Source organism: Portunus trituberculatus, chromosome 15, assembly GCF_017591435.1.
Source record: "Portunus trituberculatus isolate SZX2019 chromosome 15, ASM1759143v1, whole genome shotgun sequence".
NCBI lineage: Eukaryota > Metazoa > Arthropoda > Malacostraca > Decapoda > Portunidae > Portunus > Portunus trituberculatus.
The window spans coordinates 18,600,549-18,611,478 of record NC_059269.1 but is presented as its reverse complement, the minus strand read 5'-3'; the positions used below and the strand labels follow the sequence as shown (position 1 = coordinate 18,611,478).

General features: G+C 40.5%; 1 protein-coding gene across 3 annotated transcripts in view; it reads left to right on the top strand.

Moving 5' to 3' along the window:
* Positions 1–3,749: 3,749 nt before the first annotated feature.
* The window catches only part of LOC123504167 (protein dead ringer homolog), a 221,049-nt gene continuing 213,868 nt past the window's right edge, over positions 3,750–10,930 (top strand). For all 3 annotated transcript variants that reach the window (XM_045254505.1, XM_045254504.1, XM_045254503.1), the window contains exon 1: positions 3,750–3,921. In XM_045254505.1, the coding sequence (XP_045110440.1) occupies positions 3,886–3,921 (36 nt within the window). In that variant the 5' untranslated portion in view covers positions 3,750–3,885. The remainder of the gene's footprint in view (positions 3,922–10,930) is intronic.

The following is a 10,930-nucleotide window of genomic DNA, read 5'->3' as shown; positions in this document are numbered from 1 at the left end:
TATGTAGTGCAGAATGCTATTTGACTTCTGACCATGACTGGTGAAGCACAATGCATTTTAGGGATCATACTATTAGTGTATTTTATTTATGAAAGTTCCTTGATGCCACCATAGATATTATTGTGTACTGTTATGTCTCCCGCCAATAAGTCTTGCCTCTTCCTTTTCTCTTTTGTACTTTCTTACTGTATTTTAGTTGATATCTTCACACTTGTTGAATTAGACTAGAAGCTTATAGGAAGTAAATCAATGCTTACTGAAGTTCTTAAGCATGTGACACTACTTTAAGTGTCTTTAAAAAGGTAGAAAGAAAATACTATACATATTCTTATGATAGAAAGAATATATGTGATGAAGAGTATTATATATATATATATATTATATAAAAAACATGTATGTACATCCTTATGATAAAGGAAGAATACACACAGATTAGACAGTTATGCCTTGACAAATCTTTATTGAAAAATGTGGATGTATAGCTTGTGTTTGTTGTCAGGCAGCTTCAGTCAGTGTTACTTTAAGATGTATTAATTGTGCCATGTGTACCAAGGGAAATGTGCCCTTACAAAGATTTATTTATTTATTTTTATTATTATTTGTTTATGGCCTATAGCGCCTGTAGGCACACTTGAAGAGTATGGAGGAAGCGCTGTTCAGCTTCCGCCCATTAGTGGCACAGAGTTTTATTTATAGTGATACCCATATTAGGGCCCATATCACTACCCAAGCACATCTTTGGTATAACCACCTAGAACCTGGGTATCATGGTGACATGGTATGTGGTGGGATTCAAACCTATGGTGGACGTCTGCCCAGTCCCAGGCTCACCACCTTATCCACCATGCCACCGCCTTATGATTAATTGACATAGATAAGTAATTGATAAGACATAGACAAAACTATACTCATAATCTAAAGAAAATACTTATATTTTTGTGTATCTTTAAAATGTTTTGGGATGTTGAAGAACAAGTACAGTATATTTTTGAAAACAAATTGCACTGTTAAATATCTTGAAGCAATGAACATCAGCAAAAATAAATTGTTGATATGTATGTACAAATTATCTCTCTCTCTCTCTCTCTCTCTCTCTCTCTCTCTCTCTCTCTCTCTCTCTCTCTCTCTCTCTCTCTCTCTCTCTCTCTCTCTCTCTCTCTCTATATATATATATATATATATATATATATATATATATATATATATATATATATATATATATATATATATATATCATGTTTTGTATGTCCATTGATGTTTATCAATAGAAAATGTATTACTTTTGATGAGATTTGAACTAAAAGTTATGTAAGAATGACCTTTGGTTTGATGGATCCTCTACGAAAATATTTTCCATTATTTATTGATTGTGGCGGCTACTGTTTTCTGCGTGACTGTGCCATCTGTATTTATATAGTTTATCTAAAGACTGAATATGTTTAGGGGAGCCGGACAAAGCCGAAAAAAAAAAAAAATCCAAACACTGAATATTTCCTCACCTTTATCCAAGTTGCCATGTCTCAGTATTGGATTAATTTATTTCTTAATTTACGTCCAGTTTTCTAACCTGTTGGGGTAAGAATGGTACCTCATGACAAAGGACTTTGGATATGGCATCTGGAAACTGTTAGCCGGAGTGAATTCCCCTCCTACCATGGGGATCACTGGGCTCTCAAACATGGACGGTCCTTCTTTACCACGGTGACATATAACATTTGATGGATATTTAGCCTCTCGGTCTACTTGCTCTTCTATCTACTTGCCTACTTGTTCACCTAACTGTTTCTTAATCTATTTGTTTATCTACTTAATGATTTCTATCTGTTTAGCAATATTCATCCTCCACCCACCAATTCTCTCTCTCTCTCTCTCTTTGTGGTAGTTGTCCTTAAGCAGGAGTAGCATGGAGGCACCTGAGTCCATTATGAAAGTGTATTTACGGTAGCACAATACACAAGAAGTGTAAACTGAGCGAAACGAGAGGCAGGAGGCGTAGCGTGTAAATCTCACGGCGGCGGCGAGCGAGGGCTGAGGGGAAAGACGTGACAGACAGAGAGTATGGGAAAACAAAGGACATGTTAACATATCTTCTCGCATATTCCTCGGACCACGTAAAGTTGCGACACAAATATATAAAGATTGATTTTCTAGTATCATCCTGAGACACCCAAATCTTTCGGTTTCATGTATGTCTTATTGGTGTGGCCACGAATATGAGGCCCTTCTGTTGCATCGGTGTCAGTGTCAGTTCATTGCGTGGGTATCAGTCTGGGGTGTCAGTCTCAGCGGCGCCTCAGCTTTCATGATCATCGGTTTTGTCTGAGTAATTGATCTGGCTAAAGGTTGATAGTTTAAGTACTTTGTCTTTTGTATTAATTTGGCAATGTAAAAAATTACACTGAAAATGTACACTGAAAACGTACAGGGGTGGGGTGTGTGTGTGTGTGTGTGTGTGTGTGTGTACCTGACAACCCTCGTGGCACTTAACAGTCACATGGACATCGATATCAAGCAACGAAACACAGAGTAGAATTTAGTTATGAGAGAAAACAAGATGAAACACAACTACTTTCTACAACTCCCGTGCTTTCTCACCACCTGATTCCACTCCTTTGTGACATTGTTACAGGCTAGAGAGCGTCACGGAGTACGAGGGTCTGTGTTGCCGCTGTGGTCGCCCTCAGTGGCCGTGCGATACACAGACTCTCACCTTTAATTCAATCAATCGAGGTTGGCGTGTTTCCTGGCTGGGTGGCGCGCTGCTGGTGGTACATCCCGCCATTGCCCAGTACTGCACTACTACAGGTTCCTAATCTGAAGCGCTTTTTTATGTTTTTCAATACAAACTTTAAAGACCAGAGAGATTAGTCGAATTCGCTAGTGTTATCTTATGTTCATGTATGATGCAGAGTTCTAGCTTAACTTTCACTATAATCATGAAAATGCCAGAGAAAATTCCTATAACTTGCAAGAGAGTCAGTGGAGAATATTTCAGATAAGACCATGAAATGTCTGGAAATACGAACCTGTGGCATGCAAGGCTTCTCTGTCAGCCCTGGTGTCTGGTATGAGCAGAATTAAGATTGTTTATTTTATTATTATGAATGTCAACTACAATTACTGTCAAGGATGAGTGCCGCACGAGGTTAGGTCAGGTGTGGCTTCAAGGTGCAAGGTAATTACTTGATCTATGCCTGCATCCTTTTTAGAACGAAATTAAGATGTGCTAAATCATTTTAATAATTTCCTACAATTGCATGTCATGAAGGTGAGTGCCAGGGGAGAGGCACCGCGGAGGACACCATGATGCGCTATCAATTTGATATCGAACTCCGCCCAGCTGCGCGAGTTGACCAGTGCCACAGGACGGCGGTGCGAGGCTCGCCACTGGTGACGTGGGGGACCACCGCGGCGCTATCAAACTGCTATCATTGGTCGATCACGTGGCATCAAACTCCGCCCAATGTTGATAGCCACGCCCCCCTCACAGACACCGGCCCAGTTTGCGCACTCTTTGGTTGCCAGCGCCTTCATCTCGCGGGTAATGCATATATCACGCTATATCAACCAAATAGCAAGGATGATCAATCGAATGCTCTTATCCTTTAGCCGCTGATCAGTCTAATCTATCAAGGCGTCGCGGCGGAGGAGCGGTGGATGAGAGGCGCGAGGTGGATTACTGGAGCAGCGTCAGTGTCATCCGGTGGCATCGACGTCTGGCAACTGAGCAAAAGCCCAGGGATGGCCCATAGAGATCACTCAGTTGTTTACCGTGGCCCGTGTGAGGTAGTGCGCGTCGTTCATTGACATTTTGACTCTGAACAGTGTTACTAGAAATCCGTCAAGATTCGGGTCAAAAATAGAGAACCTGTACCTGTGTATCAGATGGAGCACCCAGAGGTCGAGGAGGACGGACGCATGGTGAGTCTCGCAAGGGTTGTGGATCCGGGGCGGCTCCCTCACGCTGGAGAGGTGAGAGGGAAGGGCAGGGAGGGAGAGGCAGCGGTAGTGAGGCAAAGGTTTGTTTTGGTTGTGAAACTCCAGCCATACATTCCTGGTGGAGGCCCACGTGGGTTGAATCTGTGCAGAGTGCGGTGCAGTGACCGGAGTGTGTAGGTGCGGATGTATCTGTGTTCATCATGTTAGCAGTAGTCTGGTGTATCATATTTGCATATTTAACGTTATTTCGCTACAGAGATATTTATATGAAGGTCCGTTTTAGCTACCCTTCAGTTTATTGTATAGTAAGGAAGGTGTCTGTGTGGTTGTCTGAAGCTGTATGGGAAGATTTCTACAATGCCAGTATTTCAGTTGCTTTTACCTTTGTGCAATTTAGACGTATTTCTCATATTTTCCTGCTGCATGGTGGATGTGGGCGTGCAGTTACTATTTATGTCGTGATTATATGACTGAGTACCGTGTGGAGATGATGGTAACTGACTGTGTGAAAAGGCGGAATAATAGAATGGCAGATCAACACACAGAGGCAGATTATGTGCGGGTCACTTAACCCCTTCAGTACCATGACGTGTTTTTATATTCATTCTGCTTACTATTTGGAGATTTCATACAGCTTCAGAAACTTATATGGGGATTAGAATGGTGAAGTCTCTAGCCATTAATCTTCTGACCTCCATAGACCCTTTCCTATTGTGAATAAAATCGTCTAATCACACCTAAACTCATAGTAAAAATGTGTCCCAGTACTGAAGAGGCTAGTTGTTACACATCACGTCTCATCACAGCAACAACACAATACACAAAATAATGTCCTTCACCGAAACAAAACTTGATATATAAACTGAAGAAAGAGAGACGATTGATTAACTGACATAATAGATTGATAGATTTTGCTGCTGCATTAAAATCGGTTTATCAGAATTGGTCGTCACTGTTGTCTCAGATTTGTTGAAAAATTTCCCATTCATGACATGACATTAAAGTCTTTTCTGTTTTTAACTTCCATTTTCTTTAGTATTTATCAACTAATTATTCATTCTACTTATTCTGTGAAAAGAAGTTTATTTATGTGTGTGTGTGTGTGTGTGTGTGTGTGTGTGAGAGAGAGAGAGAGAGAGAGAGAGAGAGAGAGAGAGAGAGAGAGTAGATGTAGGTGAAATAAGCAAAAAATCATATAAAGACTGACTGGAGTTTCTAAGATCCACATTTTTCAACACTTTGTTCTCGCATAAGGACTTCCTATAGGTACTCTGGTTTTCATGAGGTTATTTTCCATTTTTTCTTTTATAAAGCAATTGCTATGATCATTAAAAAAAATAAATGAAATAAAAAAGCTCTATATCTAGCCCTGTTAAAAATGTTCAGATGCCAAAGCGTTTGCGAATAATGCTGAGAACATAGTTAGGTCATATTTTGCTCTCTGCTACATACAAATTATTTAGATGTTTGTTAAGGAACGACCGTACTGGTGTGTTTGTGAGAGTGATGCTCAACACACACACACACACACACACACACACACACACACACACACACACACACACACACACACACACAGACATGGGTTGGCGGTTGGGTTCACAATGCCGCTGCGCAGCGATAACGTGTCTTAACAAGTTACCAACACATGCCGCAGATACCCGCCTGGCCAAGTGAGGCACCGGGAGTGAAAACTTAATAACAGGTAACATCTGCAGGAGGCATTCCACCCTTGTCTCGACGGTCAGCAGCGGCGGCACCTGGCGGCGGGACAGCAGGGCCCGCCGCTCCGCCCGTCGTGAGGGATCGCACCGCCGCACCTCGCCTCGCCTAGCCTCACCTCGCCCGGGGCGCCGCGGGTCCCCGCTCACTCACCCGAACACACGGGTAATCTTTCAGCCGTCAGTGGTTTGTAAGAGCGCGCACTGCGTCCCTCGTGAGCTGACCAAGAGCAAAGTGTGGTGTTAAATTACCCGGTTTAAAGCAGTGTATATAGACATTTTACAAACTCAATGAATTAGTATGTTCTTAATTACAATACAGAAAATGCGCATGCAATTGTAATGAAAAGATAACTGGAAATTATACTGAATCCATTCATAGCAAAAAATAAAACACTAAAATTGCAAACATTCCGTAACGATATCCAAAACAAAATTAAACGAATGTCATGAAGTGTGCATTGAAGTGTTATGCCGCGGCCAGTGACGTTCCTGAAGCCTGAGTCTGACCGTAGGAATACAGTGCCTCTAGCGCTGGACTGTACAAGACACTGATGGGACGCTCTAATAACTGTTCTGGTTCATTGTGCGGAAAAAAAATTATCTTGACGACAGAATGAATTAATCGCGTTCTAGGTGTCATTTATAACACATTTACTGTAGAACTCAATTACACAGTGACAGTAATTGTAAGTGTGCGTGAAAATTGTGTCATCCATCAAGGCGTGAGGCGCGGCGCGGCTGGGAGGGTGACGTGCAGTGTTGTGTTGATGGAGACGTGTTGCATTCTGTTATGATTATTTATTTTTTTTATATACAATACAATGTGGGCTTTTCACGGGAATTTTCGGGCTAAAGGGGATACTTTTTTTTTTAGGGTGTACCTCCTATCTCAAAAGCCCACCCGCTAGGAAACCGTTGTCCCGAGTGAGGAAGCCCAACCTACACATTTGATAACATATTGTGTTGTTGTCGACGTATTGTGTTATCAGCACGTGTTTTACAGTGTTGTTGATCACGTGAATGTATCGTTTTGCTGACGAAGTATTGTGTCGTGTTGTTGGTAGTGTCTGATTTCTGGCGACCTCTTCCAAAATGTTGTTGTGGGATTCTTAGTGTTGTTTCAAGTACTGGAGAGAGAGAGAGAGAGAGAGAGAGAGAGAGAGAGAGAGAGAGAGAGTACTGGAGACTTTAAATTCTTAGCGTTGTTTCAAGTACTGGAGAGAGAACTAATGGATACTTTAAAGAGATAAAAGAACTGATACCTTTTCTCTTGTAATGATATAAATACGTCATGATAAAAAGAAGAGCTAAATCCGTATTGAATAACTTACATATAATTACGTATTGTGTAAGAATGAAAACAATAATCAGTTTTATTTTTATTATTATTATTATTATTATTATTATTAGTAGTAGTAGTAGTAGTAGTAGTATACTTTAATGTTATTGTTATTGTGTGTATATCATAAATACAACTACTACTATTACTACTACCAACACCACCACTACCATCACCAACAACACCGAAAAAACCTTCATAGGACGGAACCAACATCAATCACCTTCCATTAAGACACCCAGGGAAGCTTTAGTGACTGAGGCAGATGAGTAAAACAAAACAAAGCTGTCCTAACCACTATAGTATTTAATCCACATATATCTCCTCTCTATTTCCTCGTTTCGCCATTTTAATATTCCTTTCCTTCAATGAACTATGGGTGGTGTGGCGGCCTAGGACGAAAGGCGGCAAGGGAGGGAAGGAGGGAGTGAAGGAAGGCTGGGTTGGCACGTCGCTTCTGCCTGACCCCCATCATTAGTAAGGCAATGGTTCCCTGGCCGCTACTCTGGTGTTTACTTCCATAACATTCATTCGAGTTGATTCGTCTTCTTGTTTGCTGCAAAAATAGGCCTTGTTGTTTGTCAGAGAGAGAGAGAGAGAGAGAGAGAGAGAGAGAGAGAGAAATTCTGAAGCTATGGAGATTCGAAATAAAAAAAAATACAAAGGGAAAACTAACAACACATATTTTTTTTGGGGGGTCCAAACTAAAATCTGCTTTAACTTCATTAGTACTCTTATTTCTCTACGTATGGAAGAAGAGAAAGGTGTGTGTGTGTGTGTGTGTGTGTGATCTACGACCAGTATTGTTTGTGGAAGAGAAGATGAATGTTTGTTGGTGTAGTAATGTGTTTGTTGGTGCATAGTGTAAGTTGTGGTGGTGGTAGTGGCGGTAGTTCCGTTCCTGCATTGTTTGGACTCTTTACGCGTTCTCATTGTTTGAGTCTCCTTTCTCTCCTTGTTCCTGTTCTTGTTGGAGATTTGATGGGGACATTTGGTACTTTCTCCCTCCCTGCGTGTGTTTTGTCTTGTTTTGTGTTCTCAGCTCTCCATGAACCATAAACCTTTTTGTAGTTATGTAATTAGACAGATAACGAGAAATTTTATAAGCTTATTTCACTATGCTTGTCTACGCTCTGTTTTTCATGTCACCTTCACTTGTACACTTTCCTTAAAACCAGAAATAAGCCATAGCAACTCAATTACTTAGTTTGATAATCTCAAAAGCTTTTACGGATAATATTTCCTTATGTTTATTTTGCATACTTAATTGAGTGTATTCAGATAATCTACCACACCATTATAAAACAACAACAAATCATCCCGAGGACAACAAAAAGGCTGAAAAAAGCAAGTCCACTGAAGCTGCCAGTCTTCAAAGAATATAAAAAAAACTTAGATTCAAAATTTTAAGGAAAAGCGCGTCTTTGTAAATCGTTTTGATGAGAGCACGAATCCTTTCAAAGCACAATCCTATTTGAGGCAGAGGCGGAAAATGTTGCTTCTGCTCTGCTGGCTGGGTTGCTGTATTTGCAACTTGTCGGAAGTCCAAGTGAGTTCCACCGCTCGTTATTATTTCGTTGCCAGCGCTCACCAGCTCCACGTGAGACTCCCGCTCCGCTACTGCATGGAAAAGACAAGAGAAGCGTTTCCCGTCACTGAACGTAAATTATCCGATGTTTCTTCTTCTTTGTTTATGATGGATGGCTGCGTGAACTTCGCGGAGTGTGCCCAAGTGTCGCTCTGAACCGCAGTGTGTTATTGAGTTAAATGTACGAGGTGCGATTGTTGCTTTTAAGTGTGTGTTGTCTTCATCGCGAGCTTCATAGCAACAGGCCTGAATTACTGGTGTGTGTGTGTGTGTGTGTGTGTGTGTGTGAGAGAGAGAGAGAGAGAGAGAGAGTCATAGATTCACTTTAGAAGAGAAAATAAATGTCACGATACTTAGCTGTCTTAAGAAGAAAAAAACGTTGTGTTAAGGAAAAGAGAGTGTATTTGTTATCATCATGCATGGTAATGGTGAAGAAAATGTAAAATATTGCCCTAGTGCTTACGATTGCAAGTTAATTGCGAAAGGAAAGGATCTGGACAACTCTCCTTAAAGGAAAAGAAACGCAAATAATATTCAAAGCCGTAACATTATATTCATTCCTACTAGATGCAGTTCCTAAATATAACAAACTATTAATAAAAGTCATAAAGGCTCAAATTCAATATATGACTTGGGCTGACATTCCCGTAAAAGGCGTAGCTAAAGTTAATCCATCCACACACACACACACACACACACACACACACACACACACACACACACACACACACACACACACACATACACTATTACCATTGTCTCATAACCTCTAAATTCATCGCATAGGTCGCATCTTAGTTGTTGGAGTAGCAACCTTTGGAAAGCCTCACCCACTCACTCTGTCCATGCGTCAAGAGAATCGCATCATTGTCTCTATATTTATAACAGGAATGGACACAATAATGAGGAGTGTGCGCCACGGAAGCCTCGCCCTGTGGTGGTTGGCAGCTCGCTCTCCGTTCCACCCACTTCCTTGCCTTCAATAATTATATTTGTCCCCAGGTTGCATCCAATCGAAGCGACCAAGACTCTCCACTGTCAGTGCGTCGCCCGATGTGGCTGGATAGCAAGAAATTCACTACGCGTTTTCAAAAATTCTTTCGTTCTCTCACATTTGAGAGCTATTTGTGTGCGTTGCTATAAAGTTGAAAATGGATCTTTCCTTCTTCCTTCTCCTTAATTGGTTAGATCTGGAAAACTGCAGCGCTCAAGTTGTTTATGCTTGCTACTGTGTAAAGTTTAATGCGTACCCCTTCCTGCCTTCCTTCGTCGCCTTAATTGCTTAAATGTGGATTGCCCAGAAAACTTAATAGTTGCATTCGCTACTGTAAATAATTTAAGTCTTCCTGCATTTTTTCATTTAATTAATTAGGTGAATCTAGAACACACGACTTCCAGCCTATTTGTATACTTACTTCTGTACAGGGTGTAATGTGAGTCTTCCTTCCTGCCTTTACCTTGTTGGTTGGACTTGAAACACACGTGGGCTGGATATACATGATATACATATACTTTAATACATTTGTTACTGTATTGAGGTTATTGTGTGCTCTTCTGTTTATATTTCCTTCCCTCTTTCTGCATGTTTTAACCGTTGTATTGCGTGTAATAAGGACACCTATTTCCATTTATTGTTATAGTATTCAATGTAACTTTTCTTTCTATCTTTCCTTCCATCATGTCTGTAACATTTCAACTGTTTATAAAAAAAAAAGATAACACTTATTTAATTGGAGTAACGCTAGATTTCAGTGAGTACAAATACACCTACATGCACTGGAATCTGTATTATTCCGTCTTCCATTATTGCTCTAAACTGTGCCTTTGAAATTTACTCATATGGCTTGCATTTGCACCACGCACTTACCTTATTGGAGTAAAGTAAGATTTCACTGACTCCTAATATAACCACATGCACTAAAACTTGTATTATTTCATCGCCCCATATTGTTCTAAGCAGTGCCTTTGAAATTTACTCATTTGGTCTACATTTACACCACGCATTATCAAATTTCAGAAGACCATTAGCAAAGGGTTAATACTGTTGATGTCTGGAATGAGTCTGTTTTTGCCGTACTGTTTTTAGTTTATCTTTTCTTTTCTCTCTTCCTCATCGTTTGTACTGGTGAAACTCATGATTAATATTGGTGATATCTGGAATGCGTCTATTTTTGCTGTACTATTTTTAGTTTATATCTTCCCTTTTCTCTCTTCCTGATCGTCTGTATTGGTAAAACTTTGGATTAATATTGGTGATATCTGGAATGCGTGTTTTTGTTGTACCGTTTCTGGCTGTTGTTCTTCTCCTTTTCTCTCTTCCTCATTGCCTCTATTGGTAAA